Here is a 26649-nt window from a genome sequence, read left to right on the forward strand (position 1 = left end):
CTTTCAGAAAATTGTCATGATTTAGAATACTTTTTTATTTTATTTCGACGTCAGGCCTGAATGGGTTAAAGTTATATAAGGGTGCCAAAGGGTCCATTTGGTTACCAACTCTCCATCATTTAGCTGGGGACCACCTGGAACCCCCCCAAGGACAACTGGTGGTCCCCGGACCACTGGACCACTGGTTGAAAACGGCGTTAATTTACGAAAAGCACAAAAAGTTAAAATACAGAGATAAGAGGTTTCTGGCCGACAGCGACAATATGAAGCACTGAAAAAAAAAATGCACATACTTAAAAAGTGCTTAAAAGTACCTCAACGTTGTAAGTAACAGCACTTGAGTAAATGTACTTAGTTACTCTCCACGCCCTGCTATAGGGTACGGCCAGCTGCCATGAGTTATGGTATAATTGAAACCATGTAGCACGCCCGGGCAACGGCGAGAACACACCAACCGTTTTGCAATAAAACCTAGCGTGAAAATGATCGCAAAATATCTAAAATGAGATTATAGGAGTTTTTTTTCCCTCTCTCTCTCTCTCTCTCTCTCTCTCTCTTTCTCTCTTTCCCGCTCAACTACTGCTTTCAGCGAGCCAAATTCTTTCACTGCACTCTGCTGACTCCAGTGCTATGTGAGGCCACGTCCCGCTGGGTCTCTCTCTCTGTGTGTGTGTGTGTGTGTGTGTGTGTGTGTGTGTGTGTGTGTGTGTGTGTGTGAGAGTGTGCGTGCGTGCGCGTGTAAGTTGACTCATGCATGTGTGAGCACATTTGTAATGTTTGTGTGTGTGTGTTTGTGAGTGAGTATACATGAGTTTACTAACACACGTGCAAGCATGTTTGTAGTGTGTGTGTGTGTGTGTGTGTGTGTGAATTCTTGAGTGTTTTCGCCAGTGAAAGGTTAGCAGGCACGTCATGATGCTACAACTGAAAACAGAAAAACAGAAAATATGCAGGTGCAAGTTGCAAAACACGCACGCACGCACGCACGCACAAACGCACGCACACACAGCTGTACTATAAGCCCTCAGGGCCCTTCGTGTTCTTCCTGCACGACCACAACACTGAACCCTAACCCTCAACCCCCCCCCCCCCCCCCCCCCTCTGTGTGTGTGTGTGTGTGTGTGTGTGTGTGTGTGTGTGTGTGTGTGTGTGTGCCCCCCTCTCTCTCGCTCTGTCTCTCTCTCACTCTCTGCCCCCCCCTCTCTCTCTCTGTGTATTTCTCTCTCTCTCTAGCTCTGTATCTCTCTCACTCAGTGCGTGCCCTGTCTGTCTGTCTGTCTGTCTGTCTGTCTGTGCGTGTGCGTGTGCGTGTGCGCGTGCGCGTGTGTGTGTGTGTCCGGACACTCAACTCTCACCTGAAATTTCTTCCTAGCCACAAAGTGCTGCATCCTGCGCAGCACTCTGACTGCAGACCTGTGGGCGTGAGACATCCTGGACACACCCAGAGAGAGAGAGAGAGAGAGAGAGAGACAGACAGACAGACAGACATGTCAACAAATCATTTCTCTGCATTTTTGAGGTCATGTACAGAATGCTGCTGCGTTGGCTTGTTTTGAGCTTTCAGTTCAGTTAATTTTTAACTTAATTTTAGCACAAAAAATAGGACAACACAACAGTGCAATTCATTAACAATCGTTATAAACAATGAACACCGCGATTTGGCGCCCATAGAGGGTCCAAAGAAGTTGAAAAAGGGGACAGGGATAAGCATAATAAGACATATCAAGCCCTACCCCTATAACTCAAACCGCATACCGGTAGATAGATTCAGTCATACGTGTTTTCAGTCCATTGAACTTAATAGTTTAAACCAATATAAACCAACAGTGTAGAGGCCAAACACACAGCTAAACGGGGCAGGTCAATTCAGAAGAGTTTATTAACACAAAAATGCTGGGGAACAATGTCAGTAAACCACTAACCAGGAATCAAGAGGTCAACAAAACTACTCACAGGTAACACATTAAATCAAGCACTGGGACACAAGGAGTATAAATAGACAAGGACTACCTAGTCACATGTGATCTTACTGACAATCAAAGCAGGGACAGGCTATACAACTAAGGGAGACAGGTGAAAAACATTGGCTAATCACATGACTGGTGAATCAAGACAGGTAACAGCAGGAACAACAGGAAACCAGGAGAGACTAGAACATTACTACAAAATAAACTAAGGTGTTATGACCGTGGGTCATATGTGTAGGTTTCTTCCCTCTTTGTGTGTGTGTGTGTGTGTGTGTGTGTGTGTGTGTGTGTGTGTGTGTGTGTGACTGATTGAGTGAGTGACTGATTGAGTACCAGCTTGTGTGAATGGTGAATGAGTGGTGGCTGAGTGTGACTGGCTGAGTGGTGGAACCTCACAGGTGATTGGCTCCTGGCTTTCTGGTCTGGAGTATAAAGCTGCCTACCATCAGCTCTTCAGATGTCTTTCCTCCATGCCAGTCTCCCAACCACACCAGTCAGGTGTTTTGAGTGCTTTTAGTTAGCCATTACCAGTATTTTAGGAAGTTTCACTGTCAACATGGTTTAGTCTCGGTAATGTAGGGGTGGGCGTCCTTTCTTTTAGTTTCCTTGTTAATAGTGTTTCTTTAGTTGATGTTAGGTAAGTTACCTGTGTTTGTTTTGTGTTTGCAGAAGGTAAACATAGGTTTTCTTTTAGTTGACTAATGTTCTGTACAGGTGCCCACCCTGAGGTAATTTATCCCATGTATTTGATGTAACTGTAACTTATAAAATAAATCACTGTACTTTGGCTTTTCAACTGGTGTTGGCTGACTATATTTGGGAACTAGGTAGGAGGGAGACCATTTTTGTGTTACACCTGGTGACCCCTAGGCCGGGTTGTAACATAAGGTCTAAAGTCTAAGTCTAAACAAGGAAGACATAACTTGAAAACTAAAGGAACACAACAAGTAAAACACTGAACTGCAACTAGGAAACAAGGAAGACAACACAACAAGGAGACAGAATTATGACACAGAATGTCACGCTACGCTATAGACATGTGCAGTGTACGCACGCACACACACATACACACACATCTGCAGTAAGTAATCCTTGCCAGTGCAGTGAATGTCGTGTCCCTGAACCCAACACTACACGCATCTGTGTCAACACAAAACACATGACACACCACTGGCACTAAGATAAACACTGCACACAAACACACATACTAATGCACACATGTGCACTGCCCACACACACACACACACGCTCACATAGGCATGAACAGATACACAAACATACGGTACTAGGTATGCACAAATATGTGCTTGAGCACACACACACACACACACACACACACACACAGAGGAATGAGTGTATATGTTATACACTTGTATTTGTTTTGTCATGAGTGTACGCTGTGTCCTGTGCGCTGCTTGGTTTTCTGTGCGTTTATTTATTGCTAAGTGTTACAAGATGTCTCTGGATGTTCAACCTGACAGCTGCAGCACAACGAACGCTAGGATCACTTTAGCTGTCTGTGAAAATACGGAGGGAAAACACTGACTCACATTTTCCTATGAGAGGATGACTTGAAACACACACACATGAGCATGCACACACCTATATGCGCGCGCGCACACACACACACACACACACACACACACTCACGCGCGCACACGCCTGAACTCAGAAGAATGTCACAAACAATAGTGTAATAGCCACTCAGTCACTGTCTAATACGCTGTAAATATTAACAGAAATCAATGTGCGTCACTGTCAAACAACCTGATTGATAGGTTGTATATTGTGTATATACAAACGTGATTGATTGGTTGATTAATTGATTGATTGATTGATTGATTGATTGATTGTTACCCTAACATGACTTTTGCGTTTTGCAGTTTTTGCACAGACCCGGCGCTGAAGTTTATACTTACTTTGATGTGTATTTGGGATGCCAATGGAGTATTGCAGGGTTCCCCAATAGGCCCGCGGGCCATTTGCGGCCCGCGGAGCGCCCCCTTGTGGCCCCTCGAATAATTAAATAATTTTGGGTTTTTTTAGGGGGTCCCAGATATAAATGCCTATGCATGTCAAACTGGGCATCCTTTTCAAATGGGGTCTTGCCCTGAAAATGAATTTTCAGGCCAAGACCTCGACCTTGTGCGTGCGGACTCGGCCCCCAGCCTGGTGCCCTAGTCAAAATATGGCCCTTGAGGAAAATGTATTGGGGAACCCTGGAGTATTGCAACATTGTGGCCGTGCTACTTTCACTCTGAGAACCTCTTCCATATGAGCTGCAGCCTGCATGCTGCTCACAATGACTTCCAGAGGTCAAAGGTGACCAAAGGAAGATGATCAGGAAGATGATGTGAGAGTGGTGGCAAAGATGCTTCATTGTTTTAGGAATATACTGTACCAGGGTCATCAGTAGGTCCTTGGCATTGTCCTTGGCACATTTTAGATTAGATTTTAGTTTTAATTTTCATTATCAAGACCCAATAATTCTCCAGGTTTTCTTCGGAATATGTTTGACACTGATTTACTGCTATGGCATATTAGGAGCCCAACTAGTACCTGAAGTAGGCTTACTAGAATGTTTTATTTGCAAGGAACCCCTTAACTCTGAGAGTGTACAAATGGTGTGTTCAAAAATACCAGAATTACAAGCTATATCTGCTATTTTTCAATAGCATATAAAATGAGAATTAAGTGGAGCACGCTTTGTGCCCACCTACAGCACATATACGTCACACAGATAGGGACGTACAGAGGAGATGTTTTTTTTGCATTTCCTGGGTGGGGGCCAATGGGAGAGATGGTCATCGACCTCCAGCAGGGTCAGATAGGGACAGATAGGGTCAGATAGGGTCAGACAGGGACGTACAGAGGAGCTGTTTTGCATTTCCTGGGTGGGGGCCAATGGGAGAGATGGTCATTTCCTGGGTGGGGGCCAATGGGAGAGATGGTCATCGACCTCCAGCAGGGTCACGGCATTGTGCTGGTGGTATGTGGCAATACCACAAAATACAAATATTAGGCCTATATGTGTTACTACAATGGGCTGTATTCACATATACTTGTGAGCTTGTAGATCTGCTATTTTCAAAAGACGCAAGTATAAAATAGGGCTTAATTTGTATTACTTAGTATGTATTAATGCCCTAAATCTGCTCTCTGAGATGTATTGCAGTATAAGTATAGTAACATAATATGGTACTATACATGTATAGTATATAGTAGTCCAAGTGTCAAATGATGGAAATAAGTAAATGCACCTCTAAGTTGTACTTTAGTACAGTAGTTGAGTTCAGTAGATGTACTGTACAGTACTTGTTTACGTTGTACCACTGTGTACACATACTCATGTCAAACCAACATGGTGACTCTGTTCTTGGCAGAACTTCTTTGTGTGGTTTTTAATCTTTATTTGTGCGGGAGAACACTTTGCTGTGTCTGCACATGTTCTTTTTTTAGCCACGCTCTTTGCTTGTCCATGGAGTGACGCACGTGCGCGCACACACAAACACACACACACGCACCGTCCTGAGCACGCGCGCGCACACACACACACACACACACACACACACACACACACACACACACACACACACACACACACACACACACACACACACACACACACACACACACACACACACACACACACACACACACACACACACACACACACACACACACACACACACACACACACACACACACACACACACATTCCATCACAGTGTCCTACAGGCAACCAGAACACAAGCTGGGTGTTTGCCAAAGAGCACACCGAAACTGGTTAGAGAGAGAGAGAGAGAGAGAGAGAGAGAGAGAGAGAGAGAGAGAGAGAGAGAGAGAGAGAGAGGGAGAGAGAGAGAGAGAGAGAGAGAGAGAGAGAGAGAGAGAGAGTTAATCATTCACTTGTCCTGCTCAAAGCCCGTTCAGGGTTCTCAAAGTGATCAACTTCTGGCTCTTTCTGACTATGAAGAGTTTGAATGATTGATTAATTGATTGATTGGTTGATTGAATACTTTATTGACAAGTTTTTAAAGGGGTTAAAATGGTAAATGGTGCATTTACATAGATTGTGCATTACATTCACCCATTCACACACACACATTCATACACCGTTTGCAGCGGAAGCCATGCAAGGTACCAACCAGCACATCGGGAGCAATTTGGGGTTCAGTGTCTTGCCCAAGGACACTTCGACATGTAGACTGGAGGAGCCGATTCGAACCGCCGACCCATGGATCATTGGACGACATGCTCTACCTCTTGAGCCACAGTCGCCGGTTAAAAACACACCAAATGGATCATGCAAAATAGTAAATGGTAAATGGTGCATTTATATAGCGCCTTTATCCAAGGCTCTTCACAGAGATTGTGCATTACATTCACCCATTCACACACCGATGCCGGAGGAAACCATGCAAGGCACCAACCTGCACATCGGGAGCAATTAGGGGTTCAGAGTCTTGCTCAAGGATACGACACTAACTCTGGGGGAGCCCGGGTTTGAACTGGGAACCTTGCGGTTCCCATCTGGTCACTCTACCCCTGAGCAACAAAATCCCTTATTTCCATTGTGGTCCATTTGACACTCAAACAACTGGACAAAACAAAAGTGCAACCACAAACTACACAAGATAGAAGATCTAAATATACTTGCATGGGGAAAACCCAGAAACTTCAAGATCCTGAAACGTTCCAAAACACATTTAGTTCTGCGATTTTCTTTTTCTATCTTTCTTTTTTTATGTAGCCTACAATTGGACAATCAGAACCCAGGGTGATTCGGGTTCCATCTGCATGCCTGTAGAGCTGCTATTTTCGCATTTTTTTAAAGTATAATTTTATGAGTTCTGGGGTTAGTACTATACCCTCCTGAGCTGAGCCCTGCAACATACGGTTCTGAGATCCTCATCTGAAACCAAGTCAGATGGAAACACATTATAAGTCACTGATTACATTATATAATACACTAATATTACCATATCTGACTTATTGTGTGGAGCTGTGGGGTAATACGTCTGTCAACGTGTGCATGTACAGTGTGTACAGTGTGTACAGTATGCTGTATAGGTTCCAGACTTGTCTCTGCTTTTAGACACTCACTTCAGAACGTGTGAGGTGGCCGCCCTGGTGGCTTCAAGAGATACTGCACTGGCTGCACAATGGGCCTGGTGTCAAGTTCAAACACGTACACGCACAAACACAAACACGCACGCACGCACGCACGCACGCACGCAGGCAGGCGCACACTCTCACACACACACACGCACACACACACACACACACACACACACACACACACACACACACACACACACACACACACACACACACACACACACACACACACACACAGACACACACACACACACACACACACACACACACACACACACCCTTATTTAAGCTATCTACATGAAGCAGAGATGCCGGGCTACTACAAACTGAACTTTGTTGTCCAGACTATGCTACGACATGCTCTCCCTCTTCTCCACAGTAAAAGGTCTGTTTCTTCTCTCTCACAGCAGCACTGCTGACAGATCAAAGCTCGCACAGCAAATCACTTCACATACACACTATTTTTGCTTTTCTTTTTCTATTACTTTGAAGTCACTTCCGACATTCTGCTGCTTGGTGCGGTTGTGAAGAGTGACGGGCGAGATAGGAGAGAGAGGGGGGGGGGGGGGGGGGGGAGAAGGGAGGGAGGATGAGAGCAAGAAAAGGGGGAGCAAGAGAGAGAGAGAGAGAGAGAGAGAGAGAGAGAGAGAGAGAGAAGAGATCGGGGGGGAGAGAAAGAGACAGACAGACAGAACAATGCTTTTTCTCTCCCAACATATTTCACCCTTTCACACAGTGGTCTAAGACAATGCTTCTCAAATATTATCATGTCAAGGACCCCCAAATTGGCCGCAGATCTGAAAACACAACTCGACTATTTTTGAATAGCCAAAGTATAAAATATGGTTAAAGTGGCTAAAATGATTGTGAGGCTATAACAACCATATAGTAACTATAAATAACCACAAGGGCCCCCGGGGGGGGGGGGGCACAAGGGCCCCCGGGGGGTCTAAGAGGTATTATTATTATTTACTCTAGTTAACGTATCACGGTGTATAAATAGTGTTTGGTAGACGTTCAGACAGGATGGCAGAGACATGAAATACATGAAGTACAACAACCACCCAAAGATGAAAGCTCCGTGTCAAAGGTCAATGGCTGGGATCTGAAATCAAAGGGCTGCCTCCCTCTGCCATAAACATCTCTCTCTCTCTGTGTGTGTGTGTGTGTGTGTGTGTGTGTGTGTGTGTGTGTGTGTGTGTGTGTGTGTGTGTGTGTGTGTGTGTGTGTGTGTGTGTGTGTGTGTGTGTGAGTGTGTGTGTGTGTGTGTGCATGCGTGTGTGTGCGTGCGTGTTAAGGTGGTGACAGTGTGCTTGTGGTCACAGATAAGATCTTACTCTACTGAAGTGCCGCTCACGGAGAAAATGCATTCGAACGTCACAGGCATGCAGTAATGTCTGTGTGTGTGTGTGTGTGTGTGTGTGTGTGTGTGTGTGTGTGTGTCTGTGCATGCATCTTGTTTTGACTGTTTCTCTGAGACTATGCTCAGTCAAAGTTCCCATCCACCCCCCCCCCCCCCCCCACACACACACACACACACGCACCCTCCCCCTCCCCAAACAAGGGACTCTCTCTCTCAGTGGAGTCAACAGGGCGCTCTGAGGTCTTAATTAGACAGGATGACAACAAAAGAAGTTAGCAGACAATACCATGACAAGCACCATAAAACATGTGGATCAAAGGCTGTCACTATCCCCGGCACTGCCTTACACACACACACAGACACACACGCACGCACGCACACACGCACACACACGCACGCACGCACGCACGCACGCACGCACGCACGCACGCACGCACGCACGCACACGCACACGCACACGCACACACACACACACACACAAACAAGGCCTGTTAGGAGAACATACACACCAACAATACCATACAACACTGGTTCTCAAACCTTTTCACCTCAAGGACCCAAATTAAATTTGGCTTAAGGGAGGACCGGCCACTCATGTCACTATGACTCAGCCAGAACCATATAAGGAGTTCCCAATGCAGCTACGCCCAAAAATGGACGTAGCCACAAACGTCCACAAACACATCAGTCAGATCTATATTACAAAAGGGGACATGCCAATATTTGGGCAAATACTGATGACATCAGCAACAGAATAGAATAGAATAGAATAGTCCCCACTCCTTTGGGGTGTTTTTTGTCACAATATGTATACAGTAATAGTATATAATATATGCACAAATTGCTCCTCTACATTTACCCATCCTATAACAATTAGGGATGTCCCGATACACTTTTTTCGCTTCCGATCCGATCCCGATACCTCAATTTCTGTGTTAGCCGATACCGATACTGAATCCTGATACCAGTGTCGTGATCTCATGTTGTGTTTATAGTTATCTAGCTATATATCTCGTGTTGTGTTTATAGCAGACTCCTCACTCAAATGTGCACTTGCAGTTTGGGCAACTCGAAAGCAAACTCCACATGTCCAAACATTTTATTTACCTGCCATAGTGTCAACCCCTTACCGCTGTGTCGGATCGGTGGTTAGACTGGCATATTCACCGATATGACCCGATATGACCAAATAAGGGCCGATCCAATACTTTTCCCGATACGATACAGTATCGGGACATCTCTAATAACAACTAGAGCAGTGAGCAGCCATTCTACGGCGCTCGCCCAGGGAGCAGTTCAGGGTTAAGAGTTTTGCTCAGGGACACACATGGACACATTGCTGGCTGGCCTGGAATCATACCTGGGACAACCAGGGGCTCTGACTCCGCACAAAGCACTCAGCTACGGCCGCCCCAGACTCAGCTACGGCCGCCCCAGACTCAGCTACGGCCGCCCCAGACCCAGCTACGGCCGCCCCAGACTCAGCTACGGCCGCCCCAGACCCAGCTACGGCCGCCCCAGACTCAGCTACGGCCGCCCCAGACTCAGCTACGGCCGCCCCCAGACTCAGCTACGGCCGCCCCAGACTCAGCTACGGCCGCCCCAGACTCAGCTACGGCCGCCCCAGACCCAGCTACGGCCGCCCCAGACCCAGCTACGGCCGCCCCAGACTCAGCTACGGCCGCCCCAGACTCAGCTACGGCCGCCCCCAGACTCAGCTACGGCCGCCCCAGACTCAGCTACGGCCGCCCCAGACTCAGCTACGGCCGCCCCAGACTCAGCTACGGCCGCCCCAGACTCAGCTACGGCCACCCCAGACTCAGCTACGGCCGCCCCAGACTCAGCTACGGCCGCCCCAGACTCAGCTACGGCCACCCCAGACTCAGCTACGGCCGCCCCAGACTCAGCTACGGCCGCCCCAGACTCAGCTACGGCCACCCCAGACCCAGCTACGGCCGCCCCAGACCCAGCTACGGCCGCCCCAGACTCAGCTATGGCCGCCCCAGACTCAGCTATGGCCGGCGATCTCCATAGGAGTGACAGATAAAGAGATCTACATATATGGGCATATTGGTCGGATCGGCAGTGCGACGTAGGTGTGAGGTCCGCGTAGCGGCCCGAACCTCTAGTTAATATATATTTGGCTGCGGACCCCGATCTGAAAAATGCAAGGGACTTCCATGCAAGATTTGCTGTTAAAATGTAAAACGTTTGCACAATGTGATGCTATATTAACACACTTTGAGAAACACTGCCTTGTTGTACAACCAAAGAGAGAGAGAGACGGAGAAAGAGAGGTGGGAGGGGGGGGTGGTGGGGGGGGGGGGGGGTAGATTCACCATACGCCGAAAATAACTGCAATCTACAAGCTCATAGCGTGTCACCACACTGTCGTACAACAAAGCATAAATTAAGCAATTCAACACAGCCATCCTCTGGTCTCCTCCCATTCTCTCCATCTCTCTCTCTCCCGCTCTCTCTGTCTGCATCATCATAAAAGGAGGATGTGTGCGTTATTTTTTTCTTCAAGCGTAATTGGGAAAGAAAACACATGTAGGAAACAAAAAACACGTGTGGTTTTGATCGCTGTACGTCTGTAAGACCCCCCCCCCCCCCCCCCCCACTCCTCTTCCAACAACCCCCCCACCTCCCCCTTTTCCCGCCTTTCACAACTGTGCACACATGTTGGGCAGGTCAGCACGATAAAAGAATAACACTGTTTTTTTGCAGTTTTTTTTTTACCCCCTTCAATACTACTTACACTACATTCACACATCTCTCCAGATGGAGAGAGAGAGAGAGAGAGAGAGAGAGAGAGAGAGAGAGAGAGAGAGAGAGAGAGAGAGAGAGAGAGAGCACATTTGGCATACATCAACCACTTCATCTCTCCATGGATGCTGACTGACATTGGAGCACTTGCTTGGCTCTCTGTCACTCATCTTCTTCCATCATCAAGCTCAAAGCGTGTCGCTCCGCGCCGCCTTTCCAGCTTTCCTGCTGTTGATGCTTGACGTTAATTTACCAAAAAACACAAAAACGTTAGAATATGGAGATAAGAGGTTTCTGCCTGACCACAACACTTTATTTTCCATTGTCCATTTGTTATGTCAAGCTCCGTACGGATCACACTACCGGTTGGGGGATGGATGGGGGGTTTCTTGCTCTCCCTGCCCCCCCTGAAAGCTCAGCTGTCTTCATGAAGCCCACTTGTTGGTGTTTTGGTCGAAGAAAAGTACTCAGATTATACTTTAATTCAGTAAAAGTAGCAGAACCACAAAGTAGAAATACTGTACTATTACTATCATACAACCAACTACAAATAGAAAGGACTTAAGCAGTTAAAGGGGCATTCCACTCATTTTCAACATTTTACTATGTCATTAATATACCTTAGAGCCGTTGTGTGGAAATAATAACAAAGTCCCCCCATTCTGTGTTTCCTAGAACTAGAGGTCTGAAAAAAATCTTTTTTCATAATTACAGTTCTAGGAAACACAGAATGGGGGGGGATTTTTATTATTTCCACACAACAGCACTAAGGTATATTAATGACATAGTAAAATGTTGAAAATGAGTGGAATGCCCCTTTAATGTTTTTTTTCCCCTTCCTTTCTTCTATGGTCACTTTTTTAGGAGAAGCGGCAAGTTGTCTGGGGCAACTCACTCAGCATCATGCACGTGTGTGCGCGGGCACACACACACACACACACACGCATGCATGCATACATGCACGCACACACGCACGCATGCGCACAGAGTGAGGCAGTCTAGTAATTGAACAGAGTTAGATGAAGATGGAGCACAGTTCTTTGTCTTGGCAGAGGACAGTCAAATATCCTGTGTGCTTCCAAGGGAGCAGCAATAACCTTGAAGTCTCTCTGAGAAACGGTGGCCTTCTACACACCAGTGCGTGTGCGCGTGTGCGCTATACTTGTGAGGACCAATATGTCCCCCACAAGTATAGCAGAATTTTAGAAATGCAATTTGAGGACATTGGCACTGTATTTTGATGGCAACAGGTTTGTACTTTTACTTACTACAAGTTTTGATACTCTTGTGTGATGCTGTAGTATGATCAAGTAGGCCCTATACTACCTACTTGATTCGTGAATGAATTTACAAAAAGTTAAAATTTGGAGATAAGATGTTTCTTCCCGACAGCAACGATATGCATTCAGATACAGTGAAAAAAAAGACATGCTGCAGGCTTTTCTTGTTTCCTCTCTCTCTCTCCTTAAGTGCACAGAGTCTGTCCAGTGTCTGTGTGTGTGTTGTTGATTACCCCAGACTGCTCTCCCACCCCGCTCCCTCCCTCCCTCCCCCTCCTCTCTTTCTCTCTCTTTCTCTCTCTCTGTCTGTCTGTCTACAGTACCTCTATCTCCATCTCTCTCTATCTCCGTCTCTCTTTATCTCCATATTCTCTCTCTCTCTCTCTCTCTCTCTCTCTCTCTCTCTCTCTCTCTCTCTCTCTCTCTCTCTCTCTCTCTCTCTCTCATGGTGCCCATGGTTCTCAGATCAATAAGGCCTTGATCAGGACATGCTGCAGACAATACAGGGTCTGAACTGGATCAAAGAGCAGCCAACCGCTACCAACTGACAACAAAGAGACAAGAGCCCCGTTTGATGTGTGCGTGCGTGCGTGCGTGCGTGCGTGCGTGCGTGCGTGCGTGCGTGCGTGCGTGCGTGCGCGCGTGCGTGCGTGCGTGCGTGCGTGCGTGCGTGCGTGCGGCCATGTCGCCAGTGAGAGGGAGGGCACAAAGATCGGGGCAGGGAGTGGGAGAGAGAAATGGAGGGGGGAGGGAAAGAAAGAGAGAAATGGAGGGGGGAGGGAAAGAAAGAGAGAAATGGAGAGATCAAAAGAAGAATTGAGTAAGGGATGGGAGCTAGCGTGAGGGAGAATGAACATTTACACCAAGCTACCCTGGCCTGCAGTGTTCATTTCGCGTTTTAAGTTTTTTAATGAGCATAGAAGAGGGGTTTAGACAGTGAAAAATGCAGTACATTATGCTCGCTTCTCTTTTCTATTTTTGTACAGTAGAAAACAGCAAACAGGACGGTTTTGCTAGTACAGTATATGAACAGAGTTGGGTAAATGAGTTGGATTTAATGCGGACAGTTACAAACAAAACTAAAACAAAACGAAATAAACAAAACAAAACAATCCCCCGCCCTCCCACTTGGAACTCTGACGCCTTCTCCTTTCACCGTACAGGTATTTATAAAAAATAAAAATAGCAATAGCCACAATGGTAATAAAGACAGCACATTTAGTTTTAGTCATAGTCTTTCGACTAAATATTCAATATAGTCTTTAATCTGAAATGTATTCGTTTCATTTTCGGTGGGCTGTGATGGCGTCCTAATGTCTGATTTATACTCACACACACATGGGTAATGTTACAGTTTAGACTGGACTTCCATATAGTTAAGTTGAGTGATTCTCAACCTTTATTTTTGAACCCATTTTGGGCAGGAACCCCTTTTGGTGTTAGCATTATGTTATGCTTTAGCTATTGAAAAATAGCAGATCTACAAGCTCATAGCGCGCTGGTGGTCCACGGACCTAGTGATGAGAACCAGCACACAGAACACATTTCACTCACACGCACACGCACACGCACACACACACACACACACACACACACACACACACACACTTGCAGTGAACACATACGTACGTAACTGTGTGCAGTGTGTGTATGTGTGTACGTGTGTGTATGTGTGTACGTGTGTGTATGTGTGTACGTGTGTGTATGTGTATGTTACTGGCGAGCGTGCCTCGATGCTGGCCAGGAATGTGGCCAATGTAAATATGATGATAGTGTTAACTATACGTCCCTGTGACCTCATAGCATGGTCCACCCATGTTTAACCAACACAACACTGTCACACAAACCTGTCATTACCTGGACACAGTGGGAGAGAGAGAGAGAGAGAGAGAGGGGGGGAGAGAGAGCAATGTATTTTCACTCCCAACTTGTCATAATTGGCCCTACCACGCTATTATACACCCATCATACCATGTTGACAGTGACGGAAGGTCAGGACGTTCAGTAACGGCCCTACGGGGGTCTCCTTGTCTCTTCAGCTCTTTAATAAGCATAAAATACATTTCCAGGTGGGTTGCAAAATTCCAACCCATTAGGAGAGAGTACACATTTTATAGTGTTTTCTTTGTGTCACCACTTCCACTTCACTTGTTTATCTGTCTCCTGTCTGAGTCCTCTATCCTGATTCAGGATTCAAATCGGTATCCTGACCTGAAAATGCATTTTCTGTTTAATAAAGAAAGAGCATGGAGAGACATGGAGACTCCTGTTGGTGAGCAAACCCTCTACAGCAGACCTGGGCATTACACAGCCCGGCCGGGGGCCAAACCCTCTACAGCAGACCTGGGCATTACACAGGCCCACCGGGGGCCAAACCCTCTACAGCAGACCTGGGCATTACACAGGCCCACCGGGGGCCAAACCCTCTACAGCAGACCTGGGCATTACACAGGCCCACCGGGGGCCAAACCCTCTACAGCAGACCTGGGCATTACACAGCCCGGCCGGGGGCCAAACCCTCTACAGCAGACCTGGGCATTACACAGCCCGGCCGGGGGCCAAACCCTCTACAGCAGACCTGGGCATTACACAGGCCGGCCGGGGGGCCAAACCCTCTACAGCAGACCTGGGCATTACACAGCCCGGCCGGGGGGCCAAACCCTCTACAGCAGACCTGGGCATTACACAGCCCGGCCGGGGGCCAAACCCTCTACAGCAGACCTGGGCATTACACAGCCCGGCCGGGGGCCAAACCCTCTACAGCAGACCTGGGCATTACACAGCCCGGCCGGGGGCCAAACCCTCTACAGCAGACCTGGGCATTACACAGCCCGGCCGGGGGCCAAACCCTCTACAGCAGACCTGGGCATTACACAGGCCCACCGGGGGCCAAACCCTCTACAGCAGACCTGGGCATTACACAGGCCCACCGGGGGGCAAACCCTCTACAGCAGACCTGGGCATTACACAGGCCCGTCCGGGGGGCAAATACGGCCCTTTGGCTGACTCTGACCAGCCCGTGAAAGTTATAGGAAATTGGAAAATAAAACCTACTTTCAAATTTTGCCTTATGCGTGGACTAAAACTGCATTGCTTTTATTTTATTTACTGAAGTCAGAGGTAATAATAATAACATGTAATCTTACCAGTCGTAATACTCTAGTATATATATGTCTGGTATTTCCACATTTGTACACAGTAAAAATGAGACTTTGCATTGACACGACTACATGTGTCACCACCACATTAAATGGAAGATCAAAGCGTTTATATTCCAGGCCTGAGGCCGTGCTAATGGTTAGAGGGCTTATAGTCCCCGAGGAACTACATTTACTGGCTTCAGTGGGCGCCGCCTGACGGTAGATCTCGAGGATAGTCCCCGAGGAACTACATTTACTGGCTTCAGTGGGCGCCGCCTGACGGTGGACCTCGAGGATGTCCTATATTTACTGGTGCTAGATCTCACGAGTGCAGTGTTACTGCATGTGACAGGAAAAAAAAAAAGCCATTTTGGTATCAAAATGTTGGGAAGATTGTGTGGCTTGTGACGATTGGGTCCAATATTTAGTTAATTGACCATGGGGCTGAATAACTGTTCAGAAGCTGTGTTCAAGTTCGCTCTCCCGTTGGAATTAATAGACCTGGGTGCCTGGGCGCAGCCAGCCTCCCCTCCCGCGCTAACAAACAGCAGGCCTTTACGTGCCAGCGGAGGCAGCATGCAGCAACAGATGCGAGGACCTGGCCGGCCTCGTCCATCACTGCCTGTCATTATCCCAGTGCACTAAATGATTCTATTAGCGCGTCACGCTGCCTCGTCAAAGCGCTCCACTGTTCCCACCTCCACAATGTGCAGCCTGGCAATTCAACCCATGCGTTGATAATTTGCCCCGAAACATTGGCCAGGGACAGGCATCCAATTATGGCTGTGCACCCTGTTCCCAGCCGCCTCCTCATTTCTCAAATGGCTGACCTCTCATAACTGTGGCCCTTTGATTGAAACTCAGCGGATGAATGAATCCCACACATTTCTTTCTAAAGGGGTAGAAGTATCGGCTATTTTATTGAGTTATTGAGTGTTGCGTCGTTTACTTTTTCCGATTAATTGAATAATCAAGATTGATTAGTAATCGATAATGTTATATTATCGATTATCGATGTATCGATGTTATAATCGATTAAATAAATGACTGATTGTGCACCACTACTTCTTCGGGACTATGTTGTTTTTTCCTCCTGCTCCCCACTCCACACTACCATACCCTCCGTCAGTCAGTCGAGTCGTCCTCTTCCAGGTCTTAGGTAAGACGGTCAGGTGAGGCAGCATGTTGACAGGATTCAGCTGCTCGAAAGACGTACGCTCAGGAAAGACTCAATGTTCTGCCTGTCATTTGATGTTCTCTGTGGCGGCCGGGCGGCGAGCCAGCGTTTTTGTCAGTTCCCACGTCTGTCTGTCTGTGTAGTGCCGTATAGTGCTGCTGCTAGTCATGTTTGTCAAAGTTTCTTCATGTGACCGTATGTCTGGTAGTGCAGTTTCTTCCTGTGACCGTATGTCTGGTAGTGCAGGCAGTGGTGGATGAAGTAGGTCTACTCACATTTTATTGAAAAAATGGAAATACTCAAAGACAGTAAAAGCAACTCAAAATTGTACTTAAGTACAGTGCAGCTCACAAAGTGTTGCAATGCATTGAGAGCTTTTAGACCAGTTATAAGTGTGTGCCCTGCGGTTTTAAGCAGAATCGTTCACAACATCCGGACGATACAATCCCAATAATATTAATGTCCACCCAGGTGATGTTTTGAGCTTCTCTGCTCCGCCTCAGACATAGTGCCATCAGATGTTTCACATTGATGTGACTTCACTGCATTGAACATAAAAGGTTTGAAAACCACTGCGTTGGACTATAGACTAGAGCAATGGCTCCCAAACTGGTGGTCCCAAATTAATTTGGGCACTCCCCAGATGATTATGCTTAATGTGCAACATTGTTTTCTCCCTCAACAGTAAGCAAACCAACATACAGTATGAGTGTACCGTATACAATGTATCTGCCCATTTCTAAAGTGACGATGTAATGGCTTTTAAGACCTTTTCAATACCTTGAAAATAAACAAAAAATTAAGACAAAAAATTTGACCATTACTACGTCTAACGTAACCAACAAACTAGGCTACTATAAAAAAAAGTCAAACATTGTTCAAATTGTTTAATGTTACCTATGAAATAGGATTTTATTTTTTATTTTTTATAGCAGATCTGCTATTTTCACAATATTCATAAGTGGAACCGAGTCAAGCTAAATGTAATGCCTCAACTCTACTAATCTACACAATTCCAAGTGCTTGTGAGGGTGGGGGGTCCCCAGTTCAAATAATATGATTACTTTGGGAGGGTGGGGGGTCCCCAGTTCAAATAATATGATTACTTTGGGAGGGGGTCCCCAAGTTCAAATAATATGATTACTTTGGGAGGGGGTCCCCAGTTCAAATAATATGATTACTTTGGGAGGGTGGGGGGTCCCCAGTTCAAATAATATGATTACTTTGGGAGGGGGCCCCAGTTCAAATAATATGATTACTTTGGGAGGGGGTCCCCAGTTCAAATAATATGATTACTTTGGGAGGGTGGGGGGTCCCAAGTTCAAATAATATGATTACTTTGGGAGGGTCGCGGCCAGAAAGGTTTGAGACCCACTGGACTAGAGAGACTCACTCCATGGTAAGCATGTTATACAGTCTGTGCTGAAAGCAGTGAGGTGGCACTAAAGTGTTTCAGTGGAATGCACATTTGGAGTTGGGACACTGAGGTCCTGTCCTGTGCCGTAAGCTTTGGCAGGCGCTCCTGTTTTCAACATTGTCCTAAATGTTCTTGGCCATTGTTTGTTCAACGGCTGAAATTAGATTACGTGACTGTTGTTGTGAGGCCAATCTCTTCATCAGCGCTCGCTGTCTGCCGGCATGCCGGTAGCTCCCTGGCGTGAGGCCAGATTATTTTTGTATTATTTGAAATAAAGAATCCCTCACATGTACACAGCATTGGAACAAACAGCGACACTGGAAAAGCTTTGTTCAAAACTACAGATGCCGCTGTGAGAAAACACATCCCCACAAATAAACTACCACTTACTAAGCCCTGTTTCGCTATAATGTGAAAACATTTCTGAAAATGTCCATGAATAATGTCCAGACTCATTACCAACAATGGGAAGGCCAGGTTGAAAGTTAAAAGACATCACCAGTGCCTGTAATACAGTGGTTCTCAAACATCAAGCCCTAACACAATCAATCGATTGACTGATCGTTAGAATAAGTTATGCTCTGAAAATGCATGTGGACCACCCATCTGACCACTTAACACTAATGATACGGTTAGTTCTATAGGGATGGTTTCGTTGTCTCTTTTGCCACACACACACACACACACACACACACACACACACACACACACACACACACACACACACACACACACACACACACACACACACACACACACACACACACACACACACACACACACACACACACACACACACACACACACACACACCTGTGGCTGGGCTGCTGTGATCACATGCTGTAAATGCATCAGCTCGTAATGTCCACAATGTAAAAAGCAGTGTGGGCACTGGGAGGAGGCAGGCCTTACATCCTATTCCTAACTGGTCTATAAACCTTTGAGTGGTTTAGGGCCACACTATATGTGGTTTAGGGCCACACTATATTTCTGATCTTGTATGATACCATGAACCATCCAGAACGATATCTCGGGTCATCTGGGAAAGGTTTGCTTCCTGTCCCTAAACCAAAAATAAATCAGCATAAATGCAGTTTTTATACACCACATATCTGGAACATGCTCCCAGAAAACGGCAGGTCTGCTGCCACTCTTATTTCTTTTAAATCACAAGTTACTGAATACCTTTCTGTTTGCTGCTGCCATTGATTGAGTTACTCTTCTTTTTCTTTCTCTTCTGCACTGTAATTAAAATGCATTGTTATGCTTTACTTATCTTGTTTTATGCATCCTAATGTCATCGTATAATTGTGTTTCATTTGCTTGATGTCATGTCACGTGTATAAAGCACATTGAATTGCCTTGTTGTTCAAATGTGCTATGAAAGCAAAACCGCCTCGCCTTGCCTAACTGCAATCACGGTGTGAGGCAGGCAGGGGACAGGCATTACATCCATCCTAACTGCATTAACTTATTTATCCTAACCACGCTCATGATTCCAGTGCTGCCCAGATCAGATGCTTCCTATAATAAAGTGGTAAAAGGGTGTTTGAGTGGGCAGACCGAGCGCTAACATCCTAATCACATTTATAAGACATGGTGAGGAAGCCACTGTTCAACAACACCATGCAGGGAAAAGGCTCAATCCATCTCTAAAGCAGTGGTTCTCAAACCGCTTCATGTTAATGGCCCCGAAATTATTGGACGCAGACCACAGTCTGCAAACATGTGGGGCAGGGACCCCCATGAGAGAAGATTTGTGTTAAAAAAATGTTTCAAAATTACTCCTAATTTGACTCCGAAAATAGCAGATCGGGTTAAAATGGAATACTGTTAAACTTGCATTGATAGATCTGCTCTTAACACACCGGCCGATATCTCTGTCTTTTCAAATTCATCGGTTCACAGCCATGGACGGAGAGCTCCATCTTTTAATGTTTTATATCGATGATTACGGTTGGTCGCGATCCTAAGCTTCACGGCCAAATAGGTTCTTTTCAAGTTTGAGAACAATAGCCCTGTGACACACATGGACACATGCACACAATTCGCACATTTTAATCATAATTAAGGCAGCCGAGCAGGAGTCCCCTATATCTGAACGCTTTGAACAAGGGCTGTGATCTGTGATGGAGAAAGGCCTAATTAAACAGTCATTAATGTGTCTCATCGCTGTGGGCCCATGCATGCAGTCATTAATGGGACCCCCTCCCTCATCGTGCAGACACACATAGAAATCACTGCCTTTGAAAAGCAGCCTGGTTTTATAATCCTGACCCTGAGCTTCTGAAAGGGAAACCCCTTAGTGAGGGAGACCCTGCAGGTCAACCTCTCTCTCTCTCTCTCTCTCCTCACTGTGATAGCAGGCCCTCAGAGCCCGCCTCTTATAATCGTCATAATCATTATCATGTTGAAAAAAGTTCATATATTTTCAATAATTGTGGAAACAGCAGACCAACTACTGTTTTGAGCTTGTAGGCTAGATTAGTGTTTTCGTATAAGTATAAAGTTATTAAATGATGTAAGCTGTCATATCTGCCCTGTGCAACAGGCATACATGTCATTTCTATTCATAAAGTTCCAATGTTCAACAACAGAAACGCAATTAAATTGCTAATCGCAATTAATTGAGCAGCAATTAATCAATTTTCATAATCGTGACAGCCTTAACCACGAGGACAAATTGATAAAGAACCAACTTCCTACCCCCCTCTCAAAACAACAAGGGTCCAGTGTGGACTTTCACCCCTCCCAGAACCCCCCCACCCCAGAGCGGGGACCCCCTGACTGGCAGCAATAAATAGATTCTTTCTCTAACATGCCTAATCCTGCTAAACACCAACAAATCCTATTAGGCCATGAATTATAAACCCTGCTTCGCCACCTCGCCTCAACCCCCCACTACCCCAAATGGAGACCCTCGCTGCCACATGCGCGCGCGCACGCACGCACGCACGCACGCACGCACGCACGCACGCATGCACACGCACACACACACGCCTCAAGAATGTTGGTCTAAACAGGGAAAGACTGTGTGTGTTGGGGTCCACCCACTTGCACATTGGTATATGTACAGTATGTGTGTGTATATATAAATTCACACACACACACACACACACACACACACACACACACACACACACACACACACACACACACACACACACACACACACACACACATACACACACACACACAGACAGACAGACAGACAGACAGACAGACAGACAGACAGACAGACAGACAGACAGACAGACAGACAGACAGACAGACAGACAGACAGACAGACAGACAGACAGACAGACAGACAGACAGAGAGAGAGACAGACAGACAGACAGACAGAGTGTTTGAAGTGTCAGTCAGCTCTGATTTAAAAGGCTGTTTATGTCGTTGACCAACCCCACTGATATGATTTCCCCTTCCCCTCCCCTCCCCTCCCCTCCCCTCCAATGGGAAGCCCCCCGGTCTGGTGTGTTGTTCCCCCCCCACCCCCCTCTCCCCTCCAATGGGAAGCCCCGGTCTGGTGTGTTGTTCCCCCCACCCCCCTCTCCCCTCCAATGGGAAGCCCCGGTCTGGCGTGTTCTCTCGTCTGTCTTTGTGTCCAGTGCCTGTGTACCTGTTAGCAAGCTGGCTTAGATGACTGTTATTTCCCTGATGAAGGAATGAATGAATGGTCGTCCAGTGTGTGTGTGGAACTCTGTAAGCCCCCAGCTGTGCCAGGGTAATTTCCCAAAGAGCAGAATGCATTTCTTAATCACACCGTCCGTCAGGATCCAAAAAGAATCATGTTCTTTACTGACCTTGGATGACATCTATGCTGCCCAACCTCGTTTGTACTCATTTACCAACATTTAACTACAGTATATGTCATTAATATACCTTAGTCCCCCCCCCCTCCCCCCCTATAACTGGAGGTCTAGAACTTGGGGTCATGTGATCAGTGACATCACAAGACCCCTTCATATAATTGCTTTGTAGGCCTAGTAGGCCTACTCATTATATGAGTAAGATGGCACCATTTCCGTCAACTCACTCTGTCTCATTGGTGGGCATTTGAGAAACCTGCCTAGCCAATGGCATCATCGGTGGGGATTCCAACTAAGCTAATAGAAACTACAGCCTTTCTCTTCCTGGAAGATTAGAATGCCGAAATAGATTCCATTGTTCTTGCACAAAATACTAATAAAATGACCAAACCTTTTGGTCTGATGGTGCCATCTGACCCCTCCAAAATGGCACTGTTTCTGTGCACTCCCTCTGACTAGCAGAGGAGGGCTGTGGACAGTTCAGAAACCTGCCTGCAGGTGCCATCTTATAAAGAGCATTAGCACCGTCATGTAATAGCATGTACTTTTGAGTTTCTTCTTCTTTTTTGCCAGCTGCTTGCAAAGTGGCTGGACAACATGTTGATCTACCTCTACCTGCGACCTTAGTAGTGACCTAGTCATGATTGGCTGCCTCCTAAGCCAATGGGAGACTTACCCAAATAACGCATACTGTAGTCTGAACGGCATAAAACACATACTCTGAACGCTGCAACGTGAAGGCCATCACACCTCGTGACACGCTCCAAATATGGCCGTCTCCATATATGAAGATCCCGACACTGACCTCATCAAACCCTGGATAGCCGAAAATGGAGAAGACTCGATCATCACCTAGATCTGCATATATGGAGCTAGCCAGCAACTCTACATCTGACCTCAAACCTCAAACACTTACATCTCCATATATGGATCTGACTTGTTCTGACTTTCCATAATGTTGATCCTTCCCCATCCATCCTTCCTCTTCGATGTCACCCTTTTGACTGATACCTGTCCTATGTCTGTCCAGATCTTTAACCACTTCACCAGTGCACAACAATGCAGAGAAGCCTGAAAAGCACCATCACACCATCACTCCCACACAGTCGTCAAGGGAAGAGGATATTATGCCTGGCCTCAGGGTCTTCACTCGCTCCTGAATGATTCTCAAGTTGGGTCCTATTTTTCAATCATGCCTACAAGCATGATTGATTATCAATATAATATCCATTTATTTTCTTTAGGTTTCTGGTTTGAGCAGTTGAAAGCCCTATACAGTACTTGATTGACTGGGGTCCCCCAGGGGTCTATGCTCGGTCCCCTTCTTTTTTTCCCCCACTACAACAACTCTCTCACTACTAGCAATGCGTTGTGAGGACTTGATATTTTCGCAGAAAATGTGCTTATTACGACATTAGGACGCCCCAGGGTTTAAGCGGTGAAGAGAGCACTTCATATATACTGGGTAGACTGATTCATTTTTCTTAATTAACAGGGAAAATGTAACATTGCAACAGCAATTTCGATAGTCGTAAATCTAATTGTGATTTGAGCTTATGCGCTCCATGCCTCCACTCCCTCACCCAAGCCCTCACACACCTAGGCTAGCACGCAACCACTATATGGGTTTTCGATTGATTGATTTAATTTGGTGAGCCCAGATCAGTTACTGACATACAGTCAATGCATCACTGAGGATGAAAACACAAGAAAGCCTTTCGGCTTATTTCCATTGCGGCCCTCAAAAACAGCATTTTCATATGTATATAGGCTACCGCTCGTTTCATTGCAGTTAACCATTTTACTCTTTTAAAGTGCTCCAACACCGAGATGATGAGATGAGATGAGATGAGATATACTTTATTAATCCCCGAGGGGAAATTGAAGCGTTACAACAGCACAATGTGACACATAGAAAGCTAAAACCAGATGTGTACGTGTGTTAGAAGTACCGTGTAAAGCAGGGGTTTTCAACAGGTGGTCCGTGGACCACTGGTGGTCCGTGAAGGTATTGCATGTGGTCCCTGACCATGCATTTAGTAATGTAGCAACGTCAAGATTTTGTATTTTCTTCCACGGAACAGTGCACTAAGCTTTTGTGCACTGTTCCGTGGAAGTGCGTCACCGTCAATGTTATCAGAATTACTGGGAAGTCTGAGGTTAATAAAATCCACAGAAAAGGCAGTTAGAATCTCAAGAAGGGTAAGTGTACCAGTACCAGCTTGCCTGATTGAGCCATCATTATTAGGAAATGTGCCCATAGAATCATGTCATCATGTGCTATATCTTGCACGTATCTGCCATTTTTACTATATATAAAATTGTTCAAATAGCCGATCTACAAGATCATAATGTGTGGATGTAGATCGGCTAGTTGAACTATTTTTAAATATTTTTCAAGATAGTAAAATATGGCAAAATGTTTAGGGATAAAGGTTAAGGCACGCCCACGATAGGGCCCCATGTGTCAGTACTGTATATCAGTTCAGTCCGTGGACCATCGTTAGAGAAACAGTAAGACATGGGATGCATTCCATAGCAAGTGTTACGAAAGCACTAATCTTAGCCCATATCCCATTGCAACACAACAGTGGTCCCCAGGTTGATTCTTAGTCAAGGTGGTGGTCCCTGGTTCACAATCACAACAGTGGTCCCCAGGTTGATTCTTAGTCAAGGTGGTGGTCCCTGGTTCACAACAGTGGTCCCCAGGTTGATTCTTAGTCAAGGTGGTGGTCCCTGGTTCACAACAGTGGTCCCCAGGTTGATTCTTAGTCTAGGTGGTGGTCCCTGGTTCACAATCACAACAGTGGTCCCCAGGTTGATTCTTAGTCAAGGTGGTGGTCCCTGGTTCACAACAGTGGTCCCCAGGTTGATTCTTAGTCAAGGTGGTGGTCCCTGGTTCACAACAGTGGTCCCCAGGTTGATTCTTAGTCTAGGTGGTGGTCCCTGGTTCACAACAGTGGTCCCCAGGTTGATTCTTAGTCTAGGTGGTGGTCCCTGGTTCACAACAGTGGTCCCCAGGTTGATTCTTAGTCTAGGTGGTGGTCCCTGGTTCACAACAGTGGTCCCCAGGTTGATTCTTAGTCTAGGTGGTGGTCCCTGGTTCACAACAGTGGTCCCCAGGTTGATTCTTAGTCTAGGTGGTGGTCCCTGGTTCACAACAGTGGTCCCCAGGTTGATTCTTAGTCTAGGTGGTGGTCCCTGGTTCACAACAGTGGTCCCCAGGTTGATGCTTAGTCTAGGTGGTGGTCCCTGGTTCACAACAGTGGTCCCCAGGTTGATTCTTAGTCTAGGTGGTGGTCCCTGGTTCACAACAGTGGTCCCCAGGTTGATTCTTAGTCAAGGTGGTGGTCCCTGGTTCACAACAGTGGTCCCCAGGTTGATTCTTAGTCTAGGTGGTGGTCCCTGGTTCACAACAGTGGTCCCCAGGTTGATTCTTAGTCAAGGTGGTGGTCCCTGGTTCACAACAGTGGTCCCCAGGTTGATTCTTAGTCAAGGTGGTGGTCCCTGGTTCACAACAGTGGTCCCCAGGTTGATTCTTAGTCAAGGTGGTGGTCCCTGGTTCACAACAGTGGTCCCCAGGTTGATTCTTAGTCAAGGTGGTGGTCCCTGGTTCACAACAGTGGTCCCCAGGTTGATTCTTAGTCTAGGTGGTGGTCCCTGGTTCACAACAGTGGTCCCCAGGTTGATTCTTAGTCAAGGTGGTGGTCCCTGGTTCACAACAGTGGTCCCCAGGTTGATTCTTAGTCAAGGTGGTGGTCCCTGGTTCACAACAGTGGTCCCCAGGTTGATTCTTAGTCTAGGTGGTGGTCCCTGGTTCACAACAGTGGTCCCCAGGTTGATTCTTAGTCAAGGTGGTGGTCCCTGGTTCACAACAGTGGTCCCCAGGTTGATTCTTAGTCAAGGTGGTGGTCCCTGGTTCACAACAGTGGTCCCCAGGTTGATTCTTAGTCAAGGTGGTGGTCCCTGGTTCACAATCAGTTGAAAACCCCTGCTGTAAAGGGTAACAAGAAGTGGGCCAGGTAGCCATAGGTGACTCCAGTCAAAGAAGCATATCATCTCTCTCGTAAATCCAAATTTCAACGTTGAGCCGTTGAGCCGATCTACAAGCTCACAACGCGTCGCAATGTGACTCATTGGAATTTGGAGATCTGCTATTAGTGCTATTTTTTTTTTACATGAAAACAAAATTACGTGAAAGTGGTTAAGTGTGTCTGTTGGTTTTTTATAAATATTGGAACAATGAAGATGCTGCCATTGCAGCGTGTAAATAAACACTGTCCTCACTCACTGACACAGTTGTAATAGGGGTGTATGGGTATTTATAGATAATATACATATCGTCTTTATACCTGTATGCTGTTGTTGCGTTTATGCTACCGTGTTTATTTGCTTCTGTGTCTTGAACAGGCTGTGAAAACAAACGTCCGTCCAGGACAAATAAAAGTCTAATCTACAAATCTAATAAACTCATTCAGTTTCATTTCCCAGCATAATCCCACATTTCCCCAAAGTAGTGCAAAAACAGGCTACAATTGCCGGTGAGTGACCCCGGGATGGCATGCATATTAAGATCATTGCCCCCAAGACATGCAAAGACACATTATT

General features: G+C 46.4%; 1 protein-coding gene across 1 annotated transcript in view; it reads right to left on the reverse strand.

Moving 5' to 3' along the window:
* Nucleotides 1-26649, reverse strand: part of kcnq1.2 (potassium voltage-gated channel, KQT-like subfamily, member 1.2) — a gene marked incomplete at its 5' end in the record, with an annotated part of 360645 nt that overhangs the window by 142222 nt on the left and 191774 nt on the right. Inside the window, one exon of the mRNA XM_079501199.1 lies at nucleotides 1356-1431. Within this exon, the coding sequence (XP_079357325.1) occupies nucleotides 1356-1431 (76 nt within the window). The remainder of the gene's footprint in view (nucleotides 1-1355; nucleotides 1432-26649) is intronic.

Source organism: Electrona antarctica, assembly GCF_951216825.1.
Source record: "Electrona antarctica genome assembly, chromosome: 5".
In the NCBI taxonomy this organism is placed as follows: Eukaryota; Metazoa; Chordata; class Actinopteri; order Myctophiformes; family Myctophidae; genus Electrona; species Electrona antarctica.